The sequence below is a fragment of the Antennarius striatus genome, chromosome 15, assembly GCF_040054535.1.
Source record: "Antennarius striatus isolate MH-2024 chromosome 15, ASM4005453v1, whole genome shotgun sequence".
Classification (NCBI taxonomy): domain Eukaryota; kingdom Metazoa; phylum Chordata; class Actinopteri; order Lophiiformes; family Antennariidae; genus Antennarius; species Antennarius striatus.
Window position 1 is genome coordinate 13433740 of NC_090790.1, and position 26382 is coordinate 13460121.

A 26382-nucleotide genomic window follows, 5' to 3' on the forward strand; every position below is an offset into this window, starting at 1 on the left:
CACACTGTAGATGGCTTGTTTAACCCCTCTCAATCCCTCTGTCTTCCTTGGACAAAATGTGGACATTGTTTTCTTCAATGGCCCTTTTCCGAATAAATATAGTTTTGAACTATTTAAACGGTTGTGATCAATAACTAAACTTATCACAACGTATTTAAACTATAAATACAGTACAGTACTCTAAACAAGACAACAGTTCGACATGGGCACCACCTAGCGGTGCGTTTGGAAAACTGCAGGGATTTCTCCTGACGAAATACGAGAGATCATCCTCATCCTCCCCCTCCGTGGTGCTTGGTGGAGTGGAGTGTTCCTGTTCGGAGGAGATCCGAGGAGGCACAGTCCACGAGGGAGAAAAACGACAAGTGAACCGGTTTTGAGCGTGAAAAAGCGAAAACACCCTCTAAACGCGAGGGTGAGAAACAAGGAGAGAGAGAAATAAGACGTAAATCCATCCTTATTCTGAGAAGGAAGACGGACTGACTGGCGCATCGCGAGGATGGGGAACCGGGGTATGGAGGATCTGATTCCTCTTGTGAACCGCATGCAGGATGCCTTCTCCTCCATCGGCCAGAACGCGAACATGGACCTGCCCCAGATCGCCGTGGTGGGCGGCCAGAGCGCGGGGAAGAGTTCGGTGTTGGAGAACTTCGTCGGGAAGTAAGTAGCTTTTCCGGGATGCGGTGTGTTTGGCGCATCTCACCAGAGGCCAAAGTCGATTCAGATTAACATTTCATACACCCCCCACCCCCACTTCTCATACAGATTTAAAAAACATCACGAGATGTGAAGTGTTAATAAACGATCCAAATCCTCCACCTCCTCTTCCTCCTCCTCCACCTCCTCCTCCTCCTCCTCCTCCTCCTCCTCCTCCTCCTCCTCCTCCTCCTCCTCCTCCTCTCTCATGGACACCGCACCAAGGCGAGGATTATTTTGTTAGGCCTGTATAAATCCCTGCTGGGGTTTATCTGTCAACTGCTGTGTGATTCATTCAGGGAACTAAGACATACATTCTGTGTAATAACTGGATATTTAACAGAATATAACACACAAACCACCTCTGATTATGAGAAGGTTTGTTCTAAATAAAAAAAAAATCCTAATTTTATATGGCATGAAGTTCTATATTTTTATCCATATGATTTAACACAAGTGGGGTCAGTTTGATTGCTGACTCCCACATCTATTTACAGTCATGGGGGGGGGGGTGTTGTCGCTTTTGTGACAGTATAAGATTTTGTTTAATGCTGACCAGGCAAATTGTGCACAGAGATGTTTCAGCCAGTTCTATTATCTTTGTGATGATGGTACAGGAACACATGGGATGTGTTGTGCTGCAGTGTGACCTTGCAGAGGGAGTCCACCTGAGCTTTGAGCCCCTCCGGCTCAGCTCATCCATCTGTCTGCTGGTGCTTATGCTGTAAGTGTAGCTTACTGGATGCACTTGCTGACTGGATGTCAGCCCTTTGCACTTCTATTTCACCTGATCTGGTAGATTTGTTGGGAGGTTGTAGACTTCACTGACAGAATGTGACTCAGCAGGATTTCTTGTTCATGCAAGGTCACGCTCACGACTTTAGCTGCTCACCTTATCAACCCCTCACTAAATAACACACAATTGCACGTACACACACACACACACACACACACACACACACACACACACACACACACACACACACACACACACACACACACACACACACACACACACACACACACACACACACACACACACACACACACACTATTGCATCATGAAGAAGAAGAAGAAATCAAAGTTATTGATCCCTGTAGGGGAAACTATTAGTCCACTCTGCAGTCTGCAAACAAATTACATTCTTTTATTTCTCATCAAAACTTCTTGCCCAAATTACCCACAATGCAACTCGAGCAGGCAGTCTAGTCATTCCCCCTATTTGCTGTAGATTTGACGCTTTGAAATGAAGAGGACTGACAGAACATCTCAAGTTCCCATGTCCAGAATCAGCAAAGGCAATCTTTTTAAAATTTGTTCTATAGGGTTAGACTCAGTTTTAACTGAGTCTAACCCTAACTGTGAACACCGATTTACAGAAACAGAGATGAAGAGAGGGTTAGTGATGATGGTCTGATAAACTGATCAGTTTTTTAAATCTTGAATGAGTCTTGAATGTGACTTTTAAACACACTTCTAAAATAAACTGCTTTGGTTGCTTATTGCTGCTCTTTTCTAAAACCGTTTTATTAATAACTCAACATAAACCCTCAAGATTCTTTGATAATATTCACTTCTATTCAGACTGTCTCTAACGGTCATTAGGGAGGCTGGGCTCTTTCAGCAGCTCTCATACAAACAGCTTGTGCCTAATTATCCATCTCACCTCAGGGACGCGATGTTGGAATGATTAATGACGGGCAGACAAGAAAATCTAATATTATTTCTAGGAAACGTGATATTCAGTTAAGTCTGATAAAGATGTCTGATCTGCAGTCGTTGTTATTGTGAAGTGTGTGTTATTCACTTAAACACCCCAGCTGTAGTTTATGTACCTCATATCACAACATTGATTTTTTTCCATCTCCATCTGCATTCTGCTTATTTAAACATACTTTTTGACGCTTTTTACATTTAATAGAAAGCGTTGTGTGTTTTTACACAGAAACAAGTTATTATGTGACTACAAATTCTATTAAAAAGCAGAGTGATGTGACTTGTTGACAGGAGTTAACTATATATCTAGACAGTCACACCCCTGATAAGCTGCTGTGACACATTTCTCACCAGGTGGATTAGAATTTGATGAATCCAACCTTTTAGTGTCTCCAAGGATACAAATCGAATTAACCTACTGTATTCTGTCCTTCAGGTTTTTTTTAAACCTGCTATTATTACTTGGTTTTTTTTTTGTGCTGACATCTTAGTTTTCAACCTTCCTTCACTATCTCATTTCTTTCAAATTTAATTTCTGGGCACTTTGTTGCTGTAAGACATAGACGTGCTCAAATAAAAAATTAAGGCAGAGGGAATTATGGAAAATCACAGTGATCCATCAACCGTAATGGAATAAAGGAACAAATTGAGATTTTATCCTGTGCTAACCTTCATCCTCTACTCGTGTAACATCTCTGTGATCTTCACAGATATGAATCAGAACCCAACCTCTGTTTCATACCCGCGTCTGCCACCCAGCTTGTGTTTCAGTCTCCCATGAGCCTCATTACATCAGACAGAGCAGGGACTTGAACTGGTCTCCAATCCCCAACGCGTTCAGCGTCAGCTGACAGAGATCTTTCTGGTGTTGCTGAGGTGAAGATGGGGAGGTTTGTTTGCTCGTATACTTTTTGTTAAATTCAACATTTCTATCAGATGAACATTTCATCTTAAAAGAAGAAAAATGGTAGAGCCTCTTGGAGGTTTTATTCCCCAGTGCACATATCTTGGTTATCACCTTTTCCACAGTCTTGTTACTGTGCAGCATGGGGATCATTTACACTGTGTGTGGGTTATGTTGATAATAGAGGTGATATCCTGTACTGCACATGTGTCAAACTCATACCCTAGCTGAATGACCAGTCTATTTTATTGAGAAAAAAAATCAGTTATAATCTTTTCAAATTGACCTTTTCAGGTCAAAATATTACAGGAACAATAGATGTAATGACTATTTGACCTGCAGCATCAGCTGTGTCTTGAATTTTGGCCCCTTGTGTGATCGAGTTTGACACCCCTACAAGTCTACAGTACTGCATGCGTTTTGTCCAGAATACCAGTCAGCACCACGGACAGCTCCTTTACTGCAGCCTCTCTCTATCAAACAGCCAATAATGAATGAGGAGAGAATAATTTCACAATGACAAAGGCTGGTATGATACTTCTGTCACCATGTCGCATTAGAGAACACCTCATTCAGTTAGATGTCAGACAGGTCAGTAACCAATCCTGATAAAGCTTCATAGAGGGAGCGTGTGTGTGTTTGTGTGTGTGTGTGTGTGTGTGTGTGTGTGTGCGTGTGTGTGTGCATGTGGGGGTCCTTCTGTAACTGCTGGATGCTAATAAGAGGAGTTCTTGTCAGAAATGCTGACATGACTCCACGGCGTCTCCCAGGGATGTGTTGTAACGCGGCAACATGTTGTTGTTCAGCTGACTGAAGCACTTCATTATCAGGGAGGGCTGCTGGCGCTGCCCAGGAACAGGAACTACAACACAGATGTTTTTCTTTGCTTCTCTACACACACACACACACACACACACACACACACACACACACACACACACACACACACACACACACACACACACACACACACACACACACACACACACACACACACACACACATAGACTAAGCTGATGATGATGTATGGCTGGTTTCATGTATTGCGTAACACGGGGATCCAGATACGAACCTCTGGATGGCGTGAAATAATAACACACAACGGCTCTGCAATGACATGCAAATACTGTGATAAAAAAACAACTACCTGCATACAAATGGAGCGGATGCTTCCTGGCCCATAATTAGATTTTCTTGATTAAAAATTAAGACACACTTTTAATCACACTGAATTATCATTAGTTGATGATATTCTAGGTTTTGAAAATAAACTAGTTCATTGAAAAAGGCAAGTCAAATTTGGTGTAGAGCCCAACATGACACTAAACCCCACAAGTACTCATTTCACTATCATGTGAGACAAAAGAGAGCGGCTGATCGCCACCACTGAGAGAAGCAGCAGATTATGGATTCAGTAAAAGAGAGAAAGCAGTCGAGACCATTTGTGCAGGAACTAGAGGATTACAGCTAATCTCTGTTTGGGTCGTTTGTCTGTAAGACATTCTGCCATTGGTTACGGTCTAATCTGGGTGTCCACCATCCAGCAACCAGCACTGGCATTGGCTGCATATGTGTGTGTGTGTGGAATGTTCCTGTGGATGTGTGCTCCTGTGTGTGTGTGTGTGTGTGTGTGTGCGTGTGTGTGTGTGTGCGTATACAGCATATCATCACCAATAAACAGTCTCATCTTTCCAAGACCCGGATGCTGCCAGGCAGGGAAATAGTCCGCAAGTTCAGGAATGTCAGAGTTGTTATTGCTGTGGATATTAAAGCAGGATTAGTGGAGGCTCAGTGTGTGTGTGTGTGTGTGTGTGAGTGTGTGTGTGACAGAGAGAGAGAGAGAGAGCGAGAGAGAGAAAATCGGGAAATGATGCAAGTGACCCACACACTTTCCTTCCTGTTTTTCAATGATTACGTTTCATTAATGACGATTAATTATGAATTGATTATTGTTTTATTTATAATATCAGGGAATTGAATGGAAAACTTCGGTTGAAAATTTGGAGGGATGTTTATTTCTGATTAATTTATATATGTGATTAAACTCAATGTTGGTCATCACAAAATCATAAAAAAACTACCTATTAATCCAGATTACTATTATATTAATTATATTATGAGATTAAAGGTGTACTCCTGCAGTAGAAATACGTCACAATAAATCATATCAGCTGCTGCAGATGCATCTCTCTTGTCTCTTTATGACTTCCCTTTCCATTGATTTTTTAAAACATCTCTGTGCTGTATCTCTGCTGTGGGAGTGTTTTTACTCCCTCGCCTCAGCGGAGGGGGTTCATGGAGGTAAGACCTGCCTGGTCTGCCAGAAAAAGGTGCAGGGGGGGGGGAGAAAAACCAGCTTCACACTCACAGATGTACAAACATGGAGGCAGGTAGACCAGTCTAAAAACAGACTCTTAATAGGCAGCAGATTGAAGGGCTGCCTTTGTTGTAACAGGATGCATTAGTACAGCAAACATCAGATTGAGCCTCCACAACAATGCTGTTTCCAGAGTAGCAGGTGCTAAGATGCTGCACCAATAATCACACAACGAAAAGACAGCATTATAAATGCTGCAGCACAGGCAGATATTTCATTCATCGTCAGTTTAGAAGATGCAGCTTGCCCCATGCATTTTTATTGATCTGTTAGTAACATCAAATAAAGAGATAAATACTGAAAATGTGTTTGTTTCTCCACAGCTGATAGCTTTGCTGTTGTGTTTCTGTGTCATCCTGCTGCTGCTGGATGTGTAGATTCTCTTTGAAACATTTTACTGACTGGCTTTTTTTCATCAACACTTTTCGGACAAACATTTTGCACTATCTGCTGTGGAATTCTAACAAAGTCCTTGTTTTATTCATAGAGAAAACTTGATATTGTTCATCATGTACAAGTAATTACTAACTATTTACAGTATATGTAGCCTTCCTACTGTATGATGCACCAAAACCATTGCAGTGTGTTGGTTTCAGCTGGTCTGAGCGCAGCTGCTGTATGAGGATTAGTCTTTACTTCATGTGAACACACACTTAAACTCACTAACACTCACAAACACACACTTACACCCACTTTGCATGTGTTCCTTGAAGGATTAGTACCTCATTATCTGAGTTTTCTGAAAGCCCCAAAGCGCTGATTCATTATCAGTGACTCCTGATCTTTTCTCTTTTGATCATTCATATTAATAATTGAGTTTTTTAGTCTGTAATTTTTAGTGGACTTGGAGATTCTTTGTAGTTCAGTTCCTTTTAATCTTCTTTTCCATTGCAGGGATTTTCTCCCCCGTGGTTCTGGCATTGTGACCCGCCGACCTTTGGTTCTGCAGTTGATGAACTGTCCTACAGGTAAAAACACTGAGTTTCTTCACCACTCAATTAGGAGGCTTCATTTATTGATGAAGAGAAATTCTGACATTCTAACTGTTCACCTTTGAGTTATTAATTACATATATTTCAAAGCCTGTCGTTTGGAAATAATATGTTTAGAGAGAATATCGGTTTATCGTTTGTTCTCACTCGTGGGAGGTGTCTTGAAGACATCCCCTAGTGGTTATTAGGCGAACTGCATCCTACGCTGCTGACAGATTTTACTGTAAATCCACCTTCTTTTTTTTTGTAAGAATTCTTCCATCAAACTCCATCAGGGAAAATCTCCCTTCAGAGTTTCTGTTTCCATTTATCTCCATGTTATAGGTTGTTACTGGGTGTACTAATGAGCTTTTTCGAAAAAACAAAAAAAACAAAAAAACAACTAATTTCCTACTGTTTCCAAAGATGTTGGATGTCTTCATGGGAGAGGTTTTTAAACTGAGATGATTAGGGTTTAATTAAAGCTTCATGTAATCTGGATCAGAGATTCTGTTTTAACTTTACACATACTGTATTTCTCATCCTTTCAAAACTTCTAGTTCATTTTTAATCATGTCAGAGGTATAATGGCAGGTATACAATCATGTTTATCATCATTTATCCTCCTCTTTTTTTTAAATTTCTCCTTCAGAATATGCAGAGTTCCTCCACTGTAAGGGCAAAAAGTTCCTGGACTTTGATGAAGTTCGGCAGGAGATCGAGGCAGAAACTGACCGCATCACTGGGGCCAATAAGGGCATCTCCCCTGTGCCCATCAACCTGCGTGTCTACTCCCCTCACGGTGAGACAAAAACACACAAGCACCAGCTTGTTGTTTGTTTCTTCGATGCATGTCTGACATGAATACATTCCGTCTCATTTGGAACCGTCGCTTCTGAAGAAGCTAGTTTCTCTGAGTCGTTGTCTTCAATCTTTCTCACAGTGCTGAACCTGACCTTGGTGGATCTGCCGGGGATGACTAAGGTACCAGTCGGAGACCAACCGGCAGACATCGAGTCCCAGATCAGAGACATGTTGATGCAGTTTGTAACCAGGGACAACTGCCTGATGCTGGCTGTCTCCCCAGCAAACTCTGACTTGGCCAACTCTGACGCTTTAAAGATTGCCAAAGAGGTCGACCCTCAGGGTGAATATGAGCTGACAACACACACACACACACACACACACACACACACACACACACACACACACACACACACACACACACACACACACACACACACACACACACACACACACACACACACACACACACACACACACACACACTGCCACTCGGTGGGTTGATCTTCCAACCCTGGAGCCGACAAGTATCTTTGAGCAAAAACCTCAATCTGCTCTTGTATTTCTTTTCCATGTCGCTTTGAAATATGTTTTTTTGTTATAACCAGTCAATTTTGCTACATTTGTGTATTTTTTTTTACAGTATAACTGTTTAACTTTGATGTGAAAAATGCCCTACAAAAACATGTTTAAGTCCTAAAATACAGGTTACTCACAAAATTGTATTTTAATATGAGCTCTTTAGGGTGGGAACGTTGTTATGATTGTTTCTACCTTGTTTATCATTGTGGTTTTTCAGGTATGAGGACCATCGGCGTGATCACCAAGCTGGACCTGATGGATGAGGGGACAGATGCGAAGGACATCCTGGAGAACAAACTGCTTCCACTCAGGAGGGGTGAGCCCACTCCTCCCTCGCCTCTCGTGGTGACACACTGTTTCCCTCTTGTGGTGAAAAAGCCATCGCATGCAGAGATGTTCGATACCAGTTTCATTAAAAAAAAAAAAGAAAGCAGAGAGGGATGGATGGAAAAGAGCTTGCATGTATCTTGTGAGCAGCTCTTTATTCCCATGTGGTGATTTTCTTTTCCATTTGGACTTGGTTAGAACCCAGACACGTGTTCTTAAATATTTTCCATGTCCTTTGTCTTGTTTCCCCCCCCCCCCCCCTCTCATTTTCTCCCTCTTTCCTTCTCCCTCTGTCTAATTCTGTTGATGGTCACATTTACAAGGTTGCTGGCTCACAGTTGCATAAGTTATAGAGCATGAAACGGCCTTTAAAGAGTGATGCATGAGAAAACTTAACTAGAGGTGAAGCAAGATCCGTTCGACCTGAACCCTCTGTTATTCCAACTCTCCCTCTTTCCCTCCCTCCTGCATTCCCTCCCTCTATTCTCTCATCTTTTCTCTCCCATCTTTTGCCTATTTTTTAAAAGCATTTGCTAATTCTAACCGTTAAAACACAGCTCATATGTATACATGAAAAGCCCAACGCCATCCAAGTTTGTAGAACTGCTTGAAAATATGATCCGTTTAATCCAAACATACTTAGTTGGTTCCAGATTGCTCTCAAAAATTCCACTTAGTGATAAAAAGAGTTGGATATGCGGCATTTTTCCTACTGGGTCATAAATATCTGAGGGTCTCTCGTGTCCAGGCTACATTGGTGTGGTGAACAGGAGCCAAAAGGACATCGATGGAAAGAAGGACATCAATGCTGCCATGGCTGCCGAGAGGAAGTTCTTCCTCTCCCATCCTGCATATAGACACCTGGCCGATCGCATGGGAACCCCCTACCTTCAGAAAGTCCTCAATCAGGTGTGGGAGGTGTCATTAATGTCTATCTATAGGGCTTATTTGAACTGATATAACTCTCATCCTTGACCTGAACAGCAACTCACCAACCACATTCGGGACACGCTGCCGGGCCTCCGGGCCAAGCTGCAGAGCCAGCTCCTCTCCATCGAGAAGGAGGTGGAGGAGTACAAGAACTTCAGACCCGACGATCCATCGCGCAAAACCAAGGCTCTCCTCCAGTGAGTTGTTGTCATAGCAACATGGAGAACCGGGTACATCCATGCAGATACATAAACTGATATCTGTGTCTCCACCCGCCTGCAGGATGGTGCAGCAGTTCTCTGTTGACTTTGAGAAGTGTATAGAGGGTTCTGGGGACCAGATCGACACCGCCGAGCTGTCGGGTGGAGCCAGGATCAACCGCATCTTTCACGAACGCTTCCCCTTTGAACTGGTGAAGGTGGGTGTCTGGATGCTGAGATTTGGTTGATTAAATGGAACTTCTTGATAAAGCTTTCTCAATTTGGACATTCAGCTTTATTTATTTTTAAAAAATCTACCAGAAAGGGAAAAAAAATAGTCTAACTTCAATAAATTATTATCAAAGCCTATTTATGGGACAGTAATTTCAATGAAGACTTATGTGAAAATTATGAGACGGGGTAAAATTTTCCAAATTTATGGTGAACATTTTGTGAGGCAATAAAGGAAAAACATAAATTATAATTAAGCCCAAATGTCTATTTATATTTAACTTCTTTTTAATATTCTCTCAATATGAAATAAAGTAGACAAATGTGATTGCCTCATTTTAAATTGCTTTACTTTTTAAAAGAACAACAATATGATGACTTTGGTATTGTGGATTGTGTCTGAAGACTCCAAATTAAAATTAGACTGAATTATTTTGTTTTCTCTTCGTGGTATTGGAGCCAGGTTGCCCTGAAGAACTAAAGTTTGTACTTTGCATGTACATAAAATAACTGAAAATGTCAAATAAATCGTAACCATTAAATGAAATAGGAAAGTCTCCAATTCGGTAAAAATGAAACCTGCTGCAAACACCCCCCGTTTCTTGGTGTCATTTCCCAGACATTGCTCAAGACTTTAACGACCTTGCCCATTGTCATATTTTACTCTTAACCCCCTCCACTCAGCTTATTCCTCCTGAAGCCCCCACTCTGTCATAACCCAACCCCCCACATCCTCCCTGTTCACCTTTCACAGCGTCTTCACCATGAGCACGTCCTTCCTCCGTCCACCTCCCCCAGCCTCAGTCTCTGTGAGCCCTTTGCCATCCATACATTTAATTATATTTCACCTTCTCTTTCAATTAGCCCTCATCCTTCACATCCTTCTTTCCCCTCCTTTCATCCATCCCTTTCTCTGTCCTTTCTTGCCCTCCCTCAGAGAATATAAAACCTACTGTCTGACATTGGAGAGGAAAATATTTCTTACCCATTGGGTTGACGGTGGGTTTAACCGATAAGACATTTAGCACAAAGAAACATAGAGAAGGTAAATGTGTAGGTGTATGTAGGTGTGTGTGTATATAGAGATATACGCCATAAACACTGTAAAAGGTGTGATTTACAGAAAGTGATCCAGAATAAAAGAGAAATGTTAAACTGGTGCATTAATCTGTGGAAGCCACAGTGTTCATTCAGTGCTCATTTCTTTTGCAGATGGAGTTCGATGAGAAGGAGCTCCGCAAGGAGATCAGCTACGCCATTAAGAACATTCATGGAATCAGGCACGTCCGCCCTCTAACTCACCCCTCCGTCCCTACTCCCCTCACCTCTCTCTCTCTTCTCTCCACCTCTGTAGTCTCTTTACTCCAGAAAACATCTAACTGATAAAAGCTCAGTTTTTATACAGCGTTCTGTTGGATGCTAAGAGCACTGAGGGAGAACAGATAGGCTGCTACTTGTACAGTTCTTGTTTTTGGGGCATTTTCATACATTTTTATTTGTTATTCTTGAAATCCTGGCGTATGGCCCATCAGTATTTTATCTGGTTGGTGAAATCGTCACATTTTATTTGCATCTATTCTTTCTGCATCAAATAAGGCAACGACATCTGAAAATTACACACATTTGTATTTGGTCATCTGAATCAAAAACAAGTGTAGGTAGCAGGAGGAGATTGGGGATGTAGTAGATCTCAGTACATGTGGAATATTCAAATAAATAGTATTTAATCGACTGAATTTAAGGCAGAATATTGTTGGGTTTTTATTCCTGGCTTACATTTAATTTGTCTTTCAGTGGCAGTAGGAATGGTTGCCCAAACACCGTTGCTAAAATGCCATTGCTAAAAGTAATATATGATAAATAACAATGACAGTGAAGTTGCTGGTAATTTATTTAAAGAATTTTCAACTTTATTTGGCCGATTGAATGAAAAGGCTTTAGATCAGGTTCACATCACTCGACATTGCTGATGTTTTCCTTTATTATGTCGCTTTGGAAACGTTTGTTTAGCTTTTCTTTCTATGTCTAATAGGTTTCTAGCAATGCCTTGGGGCAAAAACTCAGAAAGGATCATTCTTTACAATTAACAATCTTCTCTTTACCCAACCCTTCTCCCTCCTCCTGTCTTTCTCTCCTCCATCCTTCTCTTTTTTTTTGGCCCTGTGGCTTGTTCTCTCTCTGTCGGGCAGAACTGGCCTCTTCACCCCGGACATGGCCTTTGAGACCATTGTGAAAAGGCAGATTGGGAAGATTAAAGAGCCTTGCACCAAATGTGTGGACATGGTCATATCTGAGCTAGTCAATACGGTTAGGCAGTGTACCAAGAAGGTAAAACATTCAAGTGAACGATGGCTAGCACTCCTTATTTTCAACCCTCATATTCAAAGTTCCTCTACTGTTCACTCCCTTTTGCTGTGACCGCCTGGCTCTCTCCAGCCCCCGTTGTGCTTTCAGACGGCGAGGGGGTCCCTGGAGGGGTGGGGTGGGTTGTGGTTCATGTGCCTGCCTACCTGCTGTGCTCACCGGAGGGGTTTGGCTGGACGGGCTGGCCGTGGTAGAATGCTGTGCTGAGAAAAACCAGTCTGGGAGCTGAGCAGTCATCAAAATATGGTTGCCTCTAAAGAATGAATGTCAGAGTATAAGATCAGAAGTTACATCTATGGCTTCGACTAAAAATATCTCATTATCTTCCTTTTATTGCATCTTTTCTGAGAAGTTACTGTCTTAACTTGCCATTATCTCACTATCATGCTGACAAAATATGCCAGTATGATCAAATGTTCTGTAATTAAACTGTTCAGACATCATAGTTAGTGTTAAGTGTGGAACCGGGACACAGTTGAACTTTAAGTTCAGTTTATCAAACTTAATTGGAAAGCAAAGATTAAAATCCCTTCAGATGGATTTGGAATTGGTTCTGTAAAATCTCCTCAAGTCGTGATGTCTTAAGTTTCTGTTTCCAGTAAGGTACTTCCTTTCTGTTGCTTGTGTACAATGGCACACGTGTGTTTAGAGAAGCATTTGTCATTCATTTAGAATTCCTGGCAGCCATATTGGGTGACCTCAGCATTCAGACCTCCTTCTGTTTGAGATTCAAGCTTTGCACCTGACAGAAACCATGACAGTCCACTCTCCAGCAGGCCTCCAGGGCCACGATCTCAGCTATGGAGCTTTGCAAAGATCAATAGTCTGCATTCAAATGGATGTACTACTTAAGATGATGTATGGAGTTCTTCTCCCTCTGGAGGACAGAGGAGATGAAAGGATGGGTTGACAAAACGTTACTACCAGGAGAGATGAAGGTTTTGGCAAATTGTTGGGTGCACAGCTGGAGTCTTGCAGTGCGTTGCTTGGAGTTTTTTGGCTAGTGGAGCCTGGGAGCGCTCTCTATGTCTCCCTTTCTCACTTCTTTTCTCTTTCTTCTTTCTTAGTGTTCTTTAATTCACTGTGTAGAATGAGAGTCTCCGGCACTTTCCTGTTTCAGAATTGGCTTGTGGGGAAATAAATGTCTCATTTTTCTTTCACACTTCTTCCTTTTGTGCTCTCTATCACCCCGGCCTCCATACCTATTCCCTTGTACTTTGTATTTCTATTTGTTATCTCTTCTATTTACCTTCCTTACCTGTTTCTTACCCTCTACCTTCACCATGTGCTTTTGTTGGTCTCATATCTCCTCTGTTGGTCTGTTCCATTCTGTCTTCATTTTGGGCTTTCACTTCCTCTTTCTCCACTTTTTCTTTCTCCACTCCTCTCTCCTGTGCCGCCTATCCCTACAGGACAGGGCTGTTCACCCCTGACCTTGCCTTTGAGGCCATAGTGAAAAAGCAGATCCAAAAGCTGAAGGAGCCCACACTGAAGTGTATAGATATGGTAGTGAGCGAACTCACCTCCACCATACAAAAGTGTAGTCAAAAGGTAAAATGCCAAAGAGAACCAAGCCACTTTCACTATATCTGTAAATTTCAGAGATAAGGGTAGACCGATGGCTGGGGTCCTGTCCTCCGTAAAAGTATTGATTTGAAGACAAACAAAAAAAAGGTCTCCTTCCTGATTATATTCCTATATTTTAAAAACTTTCATGCGTACAATCCTGAAATGACAAAATTGTACTTACAGCAAGTTATATTTTAACATCTAAATAACATCTAAAAGTCGTATTACATTATGCTCAGCCAGAAATGCTCATTTTAACTCAGCTTTACTGTTTAAATTAAGCGACACATACAGATCTGTATGCGCAACATGCCAATATGTACACAGCATCCTGTAATGTTAGCTGTTGGCATGCTAATATTTTGTAATTAACTCTTAATACTATGTAGAACAAAGACTAATTTCCTTAGTTTTACAAAGTAGTCATCAAACTACATTATTTTCATTTATTAATGATGCTGGATGTTTGAATTTTGTCTAATTATTTGCTTTCAAATGTTCACTGTCATACTGGCACCACAAGAAAAGCCAGGGTGTCACCAAAATCTAGATCCTCCAGGAAACGTTAGTGCTTGTCTAACTAATAGCCTTATAATAATAATAATAATAATAATAATAATAATAATAATAATAATAATAATAATAATAATAATAATAATAATAATAATAATAATAATAATAATAATAATAATAATAATAATAATAATAATAATAATAATTCTGGATTAAAAGCATTGTGATGATTAACCTACAATATATTCGTTAGTGTGGCTGGAATTCTGCAACCAATGTATTGAAATCAGTTCATTTACAGAAACAAAAACGTATAAAAACTTTATGTTGTTGCTTATGTCAAAAAATGTCACTGAAGCCAGCAAAAATCGGTCAATCCTTATCCCAGATTTTACCATCATAATAATATAATCTGCATTTTAATTCAACTTTCTTTGTCATTTGTCTTCTGTCAATTATTGGCCATTTATTGACAATTTAACAATCTTTTGCTCTGCATGTTAGATAATTTTTCTTCTCATATTTTACTTGACAATGTCAAAAAATTATTTGATTTAATTTAGTTAGTCTTTTTCTCTGTCTTTGTCAGTCTGGTAGCTGATTGTGTAGTTCCACTCACTGACTAACAGACATTTGGCGCATCACTTTATTTCTTTTTAATTTCTCTTTTGTGCTCTCCATCCTGTCGTCCTCTCTAACCGGCTGCTTCCTCACAAAGCAAATAACCAAAAATAAATCGTGACCTCCTTTGGATTTCTCTGCTCTGTCACACTTTTATCTCAATTTCATCTTTCAGAAACATTCTGTATTTAATGATACTGTATTATAATATACAGTGTTTGGGAAAATCCATAAAGGGGTCAGTTTGAAGTCCTCTCCATTCCCCTCTCTGCCATAAGTCCCTCCCAGCTCCTCTGCATTGCATGTCACTCTGGATCCGTTTGAGAGCCGCTGCTTGCTGTCATGTTTGTAAAAAAATTCTTCCACTGTCAATTTGGGTTTCTATGTTTCTTAAGACACTGAACACATCATGTGATCTTGATAACCTTCTATCTTCAATTTACAGTGCATCTTCTTACCAGCACAAACTGTGTTGCTTTAATTACCTTATTGGCTTTTTTTCTGTTTTATTTTTGATGTTTCTCATGAAGAGAATGAGTAAAAACCATGAAGTAAAACTGATGAAATAATTTTCAATTATTAATAATGGGATATAATTAATATAGTGATCATCTAAGCTTGAAAACACATTTCAGTTTTTGTTGTCTGGTTTTAAGATGGCTCATTAGATCCATTGCTAGGTGCCTTACTTTTTGCATTTCATTGGTGACACATTACAGTTTTATAATTTTTTTAAGCAATAGGTCATTTAATTTCATACGGAAGTATGAATCGCAATTGTCAAGCTAGTTGAGCTACCTTGCTGGTTAAGCTAACATCTCAAGCATCCAACTTTCCTTGTAATATTTCAATCCAACTCTTCTTTATACAAACAGTTATTCTGATTTTGTAATTCCAGTTTCCCCAAGTTTTACAATATTGTAATTTCAATCAACCACATAAACAGTTGGTGAGACCAGCATTGTTACAATAGAACTTTATTTTCCTTAATTCTGAATCATAAATTCTGAATCTGATTGAAATGGCATGAGTTACTTTCCCCAAAGGTCCATCCTCGGGCTATTTCCTTTCAGTAATTGCAGACTACTTTTATGCATCCTTCTGTGATAATAGCAGTAATACTGCATAGCATACTTATGCAGATGACACATAACTTTATATTACAGTGTCACTGTATGGCTACAGTCCATTACATAAATAGAACGAGTCTACTGAAGAAATCAGTGAGTTAATGTGCAAGAATTTTGTACATTTGAGCAAGATAAAATAATTGTCTTTTCCTCTAAAACCGAAAGATTAAAAGTAGAACACATGTCAACTCCATAACATGAAATCAACAAATCATGCCAGAAATATTGATGTAATTATTGACTTGGACCCAAGTTTTCACAGCCATATCAAGGCAATTTGTAAATGAGCCCAAACCAAACTCTATTCAAAGACAGATCCAAAACACGGTTCCAGAAGTTAGATAGACTGACATTCATATTAACAGTGTGTCCCATTATTATAAAGCATTTATTCTTCATGGGGGTTTTATGCATTGCAATTGAACCACAGGAAGCAGTAAATCATCTGTTGAACCAGAAAGTGGTCTATTGATATCAAGTTGCTCACCAAACCATTTGACAGACATGACAGATGCATTGTAACTTGCAAGAAAGCAGTGTGTATTTTTCTTTCTTGTGCTGGGAATTTCATTTTGACTTTTCTTCTTTCCTCACACTTCTCCAAATGTGTTTGTGTCATGTTGGAGGCCCACCAATGTCTGCTTTCGTGGGTTTGCAATGAGCTCATGGAAAAAGACCCGCAGTGTGCTGGGAAAAAGAATCCTTTCTGCCAGGAACATTGTTGATTCTATGTTGTGTGGCAGTATCACAGACTTTGCGCTATTCTGCTGTCTTTGTTCCATATTGACAACTAGTCACCACTTTGCACATAGAATCCCCTCAAATCCGCCTACTGGCCAGGGTGTGCAGAGACTAGAGCAGAGTCTGGGATAATCCCTGATGACATAACCTGTTTAATTATGTTTCTGTTCTGTGTTTTTGCCGTATTGGTGGAACAGTGTGTTGTGGTTTAGTGAGATGAGTCATGAAGTGGTTTAGTGTAGCTGCTATTTAGATTTCAAAGCGTATGTCTTGGCATGTGTGTTTGGTTTTTTTCAAGCTACCTACTGGTTTCTGTCCTTGCAGCTGGCTCAGTATCCAATGTTAAGAGAAGAGATGGAGAGAATTGTCACCCAACACATCAGGGACAGAGAAAATCGCACTAAGGGACAGGTAACATACACAAAAAGGAAAAACTGAAAATTTTCCTGTATGGATTTTCACAGTTCTTCAAGTCACACTCATTTATTCAGATAAAAACAAGCTAAATATTTTTAAAGCATCAGATTATTTTGGGATGATTCAACATCATTCAATTTTACTCAGCGGTTTAAACGTAATGATGTTTCCAGAAAATATTGAGTATGAGTGTGAGTGACATCATTCCTAAACTATTCTAAAAATAGAATGACCGTTTGATGCCACATGGAACCCTTCATTGCATTTGGAGACACAGAACTGATTATGAGTCCATTTTGGGGGGTTATGACATTTCCTCCTGATTTAATCTGTGTTTTTGTAAAAGTTGCATGAATGAAATGAATGATGCAATAATAAGCTTCTTTGATTGTGTATTAAATCTAAAATTATAAAAGACTTAAAGCCATGATAGCAATGCATGCTAACACTTTTTACACACAGCATTACAGCTCAAAGTATTAAATTAATGTGTAGGATTAAAATTCTACCTGTTAGGAAATGTAAATTACTTTGACTGCATTAATTTAGAAGACTTTTCTGCTACAGTAGTTTTTAATGCTGGACTCAGGCTGACATTATACGTACAGTGTTTTATTCAAAGACATTAATAATCTGGAACATTGATCCGTCTTAGGTGTTGCTGCTGATAGACATCGAGCTGTCATACATGAACACCAACCATGAGGATTTCATTGGATTCGCCAAGTGAGTTTGAGTTTTTGTGTCATTTCCTACATCACAGAATGAATACATCTGTTTGATGTTTAGATTTTTATCAGTTCGTGTGCAGTTTAAGGCCAAAATCCTGTGTCTGCTGATGTTTTTTGTTGTGTAGCGCTCAGCAGAGGATCAACCAAATGAACAAGAAGAAAGCAGCTGGGAACCAGGTAGTGTACTGCTCTAAACACGCTGTCATGTCCAGTGTGGACACTTTTATTTAATAAGTTATACTGAATTTTACAGACTCAAGTTTAAACTATAGGAACGTGACTCCAGATTGAACTCATCCAGCGCGTTTCATCTGCTGGCCGGCAACATGACATCTGCACTTCATAAAGTCTTTCCCCAAGGTTTTATTCTGTTAGCGCAGCATGATAAATTTTTCCTTTTTGCACATGTAGCACAGCTATATATTGTTGCCCTGCATAGCCTGCACATAACACACACTGGACAGCTCTTGTAGCATACATGCTACACACTAATGTGCAGCAGTTGTCCAATCTGGAAACAACTTGTCCATTTGGTTTGAATCATGGTGCTGAACCGGTATTAACAGGTTTGAACAAATCAACAAATAATCAATGATCAATACTCTTTGCAATTGTCATTTAAATTTAACAACAATTTTTACTGAATTACAGACAAACAGTACCTTGCTGGTAGATTTGTTCCAGTGTTGGATCAATGTTTGCATAATGAAGATAGAATAAACAGAGCTGCATGATTTACACCGTTTCTGTCCTCTGGAAGCATGAAGACCTCCTATCTTCTGTTTTTCCCACATTTTAATCTCAACCTCTGCTCTTGTCCTCTTCAGCTCTCCACGTTTGGTGTCTGTGTTTTCTTTTCTTTGCTTCTTCTGATGGATTTCTCTTTCTGCTGTGTCTCGTTTCTCTTTTTCACTTCTTGCTCTTCTGCTCTTTGTCACTTTTCTGTGGCAGGATGAGATCATGGTGAGTAATGTGTGTGTGCATCTGAAGAGTGTGTGGATATGTGTGCACTTTCATGCGTAAGTGCTTGTGTTTTTATACTCTGCATACGTCAGGATAAATGGATGAACTTCTATTTCTTTTACGTTGTAGTCGGTGATGGACTCTTGAGTGCATGAATGAATGTGTGTGTGTGAAGTGAGTTTCCTACTAACTCCAAATACTCACAGGGAATGCTTGGCTGCTTCCCTTTCCTTTCTTTTTCAGCTGTATCCTCCCTGCAGACACAAACACACACACACACACACACACACACACACACACACACACACACACACACACACACACACACACACACACACACGCGCGTGCTGGAGATGCTCATTGTGATTCCAACACTTAGGCCAGAGTGTTTGCCAAAGAGAAGCATTGCCCTCCAGCAGTAGAATAGACTAGATAAAGGGAGCATCGCTCAGATGTCCTTGACTCGTTTTGCACAGCGAAGGAGACTGATGGAGAGAAATGAGTTAGTAAAGACATTTTCTTTTCTCAGTTCAGACTTGCAGAAAGTCAGGAGAAACAAGGACCGGATGTATGTCGCCTCCCTAGACGTCAGTTGTCATAACAACCACCCAGGTTGGGGTCGGAGGTCAGGAACACGTTGTAAACAAAGCTGGGGTCTTCCAGTCCCAGATGAGTGTAATTTGGCCCCACAGCTTCTGTTCTTTTAATGGAACACCCCCACCCCCCAGCTCCACTCCGAATTCTGTCGCACCTATTTAAACCTAAATTTATGGACGTACAAGCCCACAGTGAAACATACACATGGATTTCTTTTAATTTAATCTTATGTAATATTATGTAATTTTTTGTGATTTTATTTGACAGCATGAAAATAGAGATGATTTTATTTTTAAAAGGCCTCTGAGACAAATCTGTAATCCAGGTTTAGTGAAAATAACAATAAAAATCTCATTTTTTCCCCCAACGTAAATAACAGCCACTTATGAAGATGCACCGTATAAAAACCTATTTCACTCATTACAAGCATGTAATTCAAATATTAGAGGACGGTATGGAGTATATTTTCCCTTCAGAAACAGCAGCAGAGGAAACCAGTGATGTATTACCAAGACAGAGTTGTAGATTGACCGAGCAGATACAGGAAATATCTGAAGAACAGAGTTTGGAAATAAAGCTTTTTGCTTATAGTATAAAAACAGTAATTTGAATCTCGCTGCATGGCCTCGGAAAGGTTTGATGTGCACCATTCTTGTTGTAGCCCCCCTTACTTGCCTTGCCCCCTGCCCTGCTTGTTGACCCAGCGCTGCCCCCCCCCCCCCAGCAGCCAGCTGTAACGTGCCGGTACTTGACCAAACCTTGTGTACTTGGCCTTTATTGAATGCCCTGCGCTGGCATAGCTTTGTAACGTTCTCTCCACATTCTCATTCAGCCGGAGAGAGGAGTAAACGATCGGTTCAAGGTAAATGACATGAGCAGCGTGTGCTCTGTGTGTGTGTGTGTGTAGTTTCTGTACTGTCGACGGAATGTAATATAAATCTCAGAATGTGAGGTGTGTGTTTAGTCGAGTAGGAGAACGTCACGCCGCTCTTCACGGCAGTCACTTCTCACCTCTGCTAGAATCAGTGATTTTTCTTTTACACGTTAGCGTAGGAATGTATGCGTGTGACAAACAATGACAAAAAAAACATGACAAATAAACTGACTTCTACCTTGTTGTATAATTTTATTTTCACCTGTCTGTCAGGTGATCAGAAAGGGCTGGTTGACCATCAACAACATCGGCATCATGAAGGGAGGAGCCAAGGAATACTGGTTCGTCCTGACGGCGGAATCCCTGTCCTGGTACAAGGATGATGAGGTGAGACCTGCTCTCACAGACACACACACACACACACACACACACACACACACACACACACACACACACACACACACACACACACACACACACACACACACGCACGCACACACACACATCGAAACATGTTGATGTCTTAAATCATCCGCTAGAGAATCAAGTCTTTAGTGCATTAAACTCATTCGATGGTATTAGTAGGACTGCGTTTAAGCCCTGCTTGTCACAGAAAAAGGGAACTAAGCAGAATAATCTGATGGAAATTACAGACACTTAGGGGGGGGCTGAGTACTGTCATTCGTGATAGTTGTGGGTTGAATTATGCTGACAACCATTTTCCTGTGTTAAGTGAATATCAGTAAAATGAGCCAAGCTATTTATCATCAGGGAAGCCTCAAAATTAAACTGAAGTCTGGCCCGGTTTGGGAGCCGTTGGAAAAGATTTTCATGATGGTGCATTCAGTGTTTTGCGGAAAGTCGTAAAAAAAAAAAAAAAAAAAAAGTACATTCATCGAGGCAAAAAAAAACAACAACATCCATGATATGATTGGAAAACCAAAATAAATGATTTCACAATCATGCCTGCAACAAGAGGGTTTTAAAAAGTTAAAAAGCTGAATTATCATCTTTGAACGTCAACAAGCCCCTAATGGTTGTTGTGATCCTCCCTGGGACGTGTTTAGAGACGTTTTACTGCACAATCTCACATATCCATCATCTTTGCGTTGCACATCTGATTTTTAACAGCAGTATTTTTTGTGATGTTTCCACACGTGATATCAGGGAATTTATTTCATTTGGATCTGGGATTATATCCTTCCACCAGAGACCCCCTGAGCGTCTATACTGCTTTCCACATTCTTTCTAAACTCATTCCAGCTTCTCCCACTGGCAAAAAGTACGACTTGTCTGCAAGCTGAGATGGTTTGACCTGAAATGCTTTGTTACTGGACCGACGTGCACATATTAGGAGCTAGCCACAGCCTCAGTGTCTCCAGGCCGTAGCCACAGCCACTCCAATCCACTCCGTGTGTGTGTGTGCGTGCGTGCGTGTGTGCTTGAGATGGCCCTTTACAACGAGTTGGGACCCCCCAGTATGTCAGACACCGAAGCTGGCACACACATGTGCATACCAGGGCCCCCTGCCCTTTTCTCAATTACTTACACACACACACACACACGCACGCACGCACGCACGCACGCACACACACACACACACACACACACATACACACACACACACCAAGCTGCTTATAATAGCCTGACTTCATTTCAAAGACGACAGCGAGAGAGGGACGGGGTTGTAGCTGGGGAGAGGGGAGGAGGCTGGTTAGCTGGTGAGCAATGGGGGTAACAAGGAACATGTGAAGGGGGAGAAAGCGCAGGAGACAGGAGGGGGTGAGGGTGCAGAGAGAGGGTAGAGGAGAATGTTTTATATCTTCTCTTTCTACTCGTTTCCCGTCGCTCCTCAGCGGTTCATCACCAAACCAGAGGAAAGTTCATCCTGCCTTCCCCTCATCCATCTCTCCGTTCTTCTGCCTCAGTCTTTCCATGTCACCCTCTCCTTCTTCGCTACCCCACCCACCCCACTCCCAGCCCCTCCCGCTTTTCCTTTGGTTCTGGTGCTGTATATTTATATGAACATGGAGCAAAGAGTGTTGGGACGTCCAAAACCAACACACAGCGCTGGTGTCGAAGCTCGGCGCTGCTGCACCGCAGCCATTTATTAAAGAAAAAGAAATGAGCAAGAAAGACAAGGTTTTCATTTATCTTGCACAGTCCGGTCATACAAGCATGCTGCTCTAGAGTGGTTTTTTTGGAGTCGGTTTCATTTTGATTTAAAGAAAAGGGATTGTCTGTGGAGACAAACGGTTTGGATGAATCGTTTTGTGCCATTCCTGCGCTCACATTTTTTTTGGTTTATACCAACGGGTCAAACTTTTATTAACTGCTCCCCGTCTTGGGGAAAACCCTTGCTCTGACCAGTAACACACACACACGTGCGTACACACACGCAAACACACACACACACACACACACACGCAAACACACTCACACACACACACACACACACACACACACACACACACACACACACACACACACACACACACACACACACACACACACACACACACACACACACACACACACACACACACACACACACACACACACACACACACACACACACACCTCCCCAGACACTAATAATAACTTTCAACCCTGGTGCCAGGATGTTTTGGTTAGTATATTGTGTGTGTGTGTGTGTGTGTGTGTGTGTGTGTGTGTGTGTGTGTGTGTGTGTGTGTGTGTGTGTGTGTGTGGGTGTGTGTGCGTGTGTGCGTGTGTGTGTGTGTGTACGCGCGTGTGTGTGTGTGTATGTGTGTGTGTAGAAACCTTCTGGTCTGTATTACCACAGTACATGCCAATTCTTTGAATCAGGCTGCTCTGTAGAATAAAATTTCCCAGGGCATCGAGAGGAACGGAGGGAGAACGATGTGAATGAAGAAAGACTGATTGAAAAGGAATCACAAATGTGCATCAGAGGAGGTTTGCATGACTTTGTGCATTACAGACAGCTCCTATGATATCCATATATTCTTGTTACAGGAGTTTGTGTGTGTTTGTTGTCGTCGGGATCACACAAAGACCCCTCTGCACGAGAGTTGGGCGTGTGGTGATGAAGAACACATTGAATTTGGAGCGGATCTGGATTTGGCAGTTTTTTTCCACTTAGTATAACATTGTGAGATTGGACTTTTTTATTATTCCTATTGTACGTAAACTGAAAGTTGGTTGACGGCTTTGAGTGTCCATTAATTCTCTTCACTTCTTTTAACATTGATTAAAAAAGCAGAGTAAAGAGGGGAGGGATGGGAATGGGGTACATCTGGACAGATGTTGATCCATGACTTTTTTCAGTTTCTTTATCTTTGAAGGTGTCCAGATGTGCAGTCATCAAACTATTTAATTAAATTACATATGTAGGTGTTAGTTTTAAACTACAGTAAAATTAGAGTTTACAAAAACTAATTTTTCAAATATAATCCATTGCTTTTCAGGTATTTTATCGTGTTTTTAAGCATTGGTTCTATTATGATACTTTCTTTTTGGCGCGTCATGTCATGACGCTTTTAAATGTTATTTATATAACGGCTGGATTTCATATCTTAATTTTACTTTCTGTTATTTGACATTTCACTAACACAAAACGGTCTATGATATGGTTATAAATATCTTTATTATTATTATTATCTAAGATGAAGAATTGTTGTTATTATTATTATTATTATTATTATTATTATTATTATTATTATTATTATTAATACTACTACTACTACTACTACTACTACTACTACTACTACTACTACTACTACTACTAATAATAATAATAATAATATAAATGTGAATTTCTTCTATTTAAAGGGATTATTGAGCCCTGGCAGACATATTGGCTCCACGCGGAGCCATTCTGGGCGTTAAATATTTACATGACATTTTGACTTTGTCTCACAGTGACACACATTCAGTGGCGGTTAGATGTATTTTCTTTGGGTGCCCCTTCTGGCTGTTTGTGCGTTTGCTTGTTTTCTTCCGCCTGGGTTTCCCTTCGGACGCTGTAAAGCTGCCAGAGAGCCAGACTCGCCTGGTGATCCCAGCTGTAAACTTCCAGGCGGTGGGGGGCGGGGGGGTAACAACCGACTGCTGCTTTCAATGCATTCACCAGAAACATGTCTGCTGCTAGTGTATGAGCGCTAAAGTTCCTGGGGCTGCGATGGGGTGGCTGGACCCTAAATGGAAACAGGGTGGTTTGCGGTTCTGGTTCCTGCAGATGATCCGATGCTCTGTGACGGGACACCGTGTGAACGCTCCTTCCTAAACCTTTGCTCTTTTTTCTTTAGAGGGAGGACCAGTTGGAAATGGCAATAAATGCAGAAAAGAAACGATAATGGAAGGAGACGGGGGGGTAGATGAATGTTTTTCACGTGACGCCACCTGCAAACACTAAAGCCACAAGCTATTTTCTGTCTTTTTTTGGGAGCACTCAACAAAGACTCATAAAAGTGGCAAAAAAAGACAATGACAGAGTTGCTGCTCCTTCCACATTTTTGTGTACGGGTGGCTTCCTGCCTCCACGCATGACGTGGTCATTTAAGGTGAAGCGGCTACGCACCGATGCAGGGGAGGCCGAGATGCACTTCCTGTTCTGATGCAGTGGGTTTATTGTGTGTTTGAGTTCTGAGTTCGATTTTAAAGCATTAAACAAAATGTCGAATGTGCTGCAGCTGTCACACGTATTTATGCATCACCACAAGTATAGTATAGTATAGTATAGTATAGTATAGTATAGTATAGTATAGTATAGTATAGTATAGTATAGTATAGTATAGTATAGTATAGTATAGTATAGTATAGTATAGTATAGTATAGTATTTGTTTCGCTTGCCTAAATCCCTGTGCAACTTTAGGTAAAGAAAAAGAAAACACACTAAGCTTTGGTAAATATCTTTTTTTTTATTTCAACAGTGTCAAACTATTTTTTAACATTTTAAATCTTGTCTTTGAAAAGTTTCACTCTTGCTTCAGTGATAAATCACACACTATAAAAAAAACAAAACATTTTTGGACTCGTCTGTCACTCGTAAATCCAGGATAGGCGAGGGCCAGGCCTCTGTGGTGGAGCCTTTGGGTGCTTTATTTAGACCGTGGCTCGTCCACATCGACAGGAGGGGTGCTGCTTGTTCCCACGCCTCAACGGCAGGACGTCTCTCTCCATCATCCCGTGCTTCCCCGGCCAGCCTAACCAATGTGCAGACTACTGTACAACCACTACTTCCTGAACAGGTAGTCTGAACACTGGGCAGGCGGGCTGGGCGGCTGAATGATTCTGCAGCGGTGGCCTCCAGATTCGCTCACACACTCTCTTTAGATTGCACACAAAGTGAACTCAGAGTGAGACTTTCCTGACGGCTATGAAATGCTGATCAGGAACAGAAGGAGGAACAGTGTGAGAGGGGTGGATAGAGTGATCGCCAGAAAGGTGGAGGGGGGGAGGAGGAGAGGGTAGATGGATTTGATAGCCACTGATTGGAAATTCAACAATATTCCCTCTTGTTTCCTGCTGGGAAAAATGAAATTCCAGACTGAGATCTGGAGGGAAAAACTCCAAATGATTCTGGGAAGTTTCTCAAGGAGACAAATCCTTTTATTATCCAATATTTAATTTAGTGAATTCTGCGTATCGTTTATTCATTCACCTTTTTCAACCTGAGAATTGTCTTTATCCAGAAAAAGCTTTTTCCTGGTCTGTTTCAGACACAGAAAGAGGAACACAGAACATGCAAATTTATGTAGCCTTAACTTTATAACCCGACTGAATTTACTTACGACAGGTCAAAAATGAAAAGAATTACATTTGTTAAGCAAAATTGCTAACCCACCCCCGCCAAGGATAACGCCGTCATTAAAAGATGGAAAGCGCCCGATTCATCTTGTCTTTCATCAAAAAGCTTTCTTAATCGGTATCAGTGACGGCTGCGGTCAGATCGCTCTAAGTCGGGTTCAGCCTCTCCTTCTAAGACAGCAGAAACGCAACCTTTCACCTCCTTGATTCGCACCAATCGGAAGATAAACGTCTCCGTGTGGAGGGAATACCTGTGACTCGACAGCTTCCCTTCTCTTCTCCGCATCTCTTCAGTGATGTAACTTCTTCAGGTTGGACGGTTTTTTTTTCCC

General features: G+C 41.0%; 1 protein-coding gene across 7 annotated transcripts in view; it reads left to right on the plus strand.

Annotated features, from left to right (window-relative positions):
- The first annotated feature begins 297 nt into the window (after positions 1–297).
- The window catches only part of dnm1a (dynamin 1a), a 39390-nt gene continuing 13305 nt past the window's right edge, over positions 298–26382 (plus strand). For 4 of the 7 annotated variants that reach the window (XM_068334286.1, XM_068334283.1, XM_068334284.1 and 1 more), the window contains exons 1-16: positions 298–660; positions 6589–6662; positions 7318–7467; positions 7609–7812; positions 8269–8367; positions 9127–9287; positions 9363–9505; positions 9591–9726; positions 10952–11019; positions 11929–12067; positions 17002–17088; positions 17750–17820; positions 17951–18002; positions 18777–18788; positions 20218–20247; positions 20533–20646. In XM_068334286.1, the coding sequence (XP_068190387.1) occupies positions 500–660; positions 6589–6662; positions 7318–7467; positions 7609–7812; positions 8269–8367; positions 9127–9287; positions 9363–9505; positions 9591–9726; positions 10952–11019; positions 11929–12067; positions 17002–17088; positions 17750–17820; positions 17951–18002; positions 18777–18788; positions 20218–20247; positions 20533–20646 (1701 nt within the window). In that variant the 5' untranslated portion in view covers positions 298–499. The remainder of the gene's footprint in view (positions 661–6588; positions 6663–7317; positions 7468–7608; positions 7813–8268; positions 8368–9126; positions 9288–9362; positions 9506–9590; positions 9727–10951; positions 11020–11928; positions 12068–17001; positions 17089–17749; positions 17821–17950; positions 18003–18776; positions 18789–20217; positions 20248–20532; positions 20647–26382) is intronic. The other 3 variants (XM_068334288.1, XM_068334289.1, XM_068334287.1) reach the window with 2 other exon arrangements.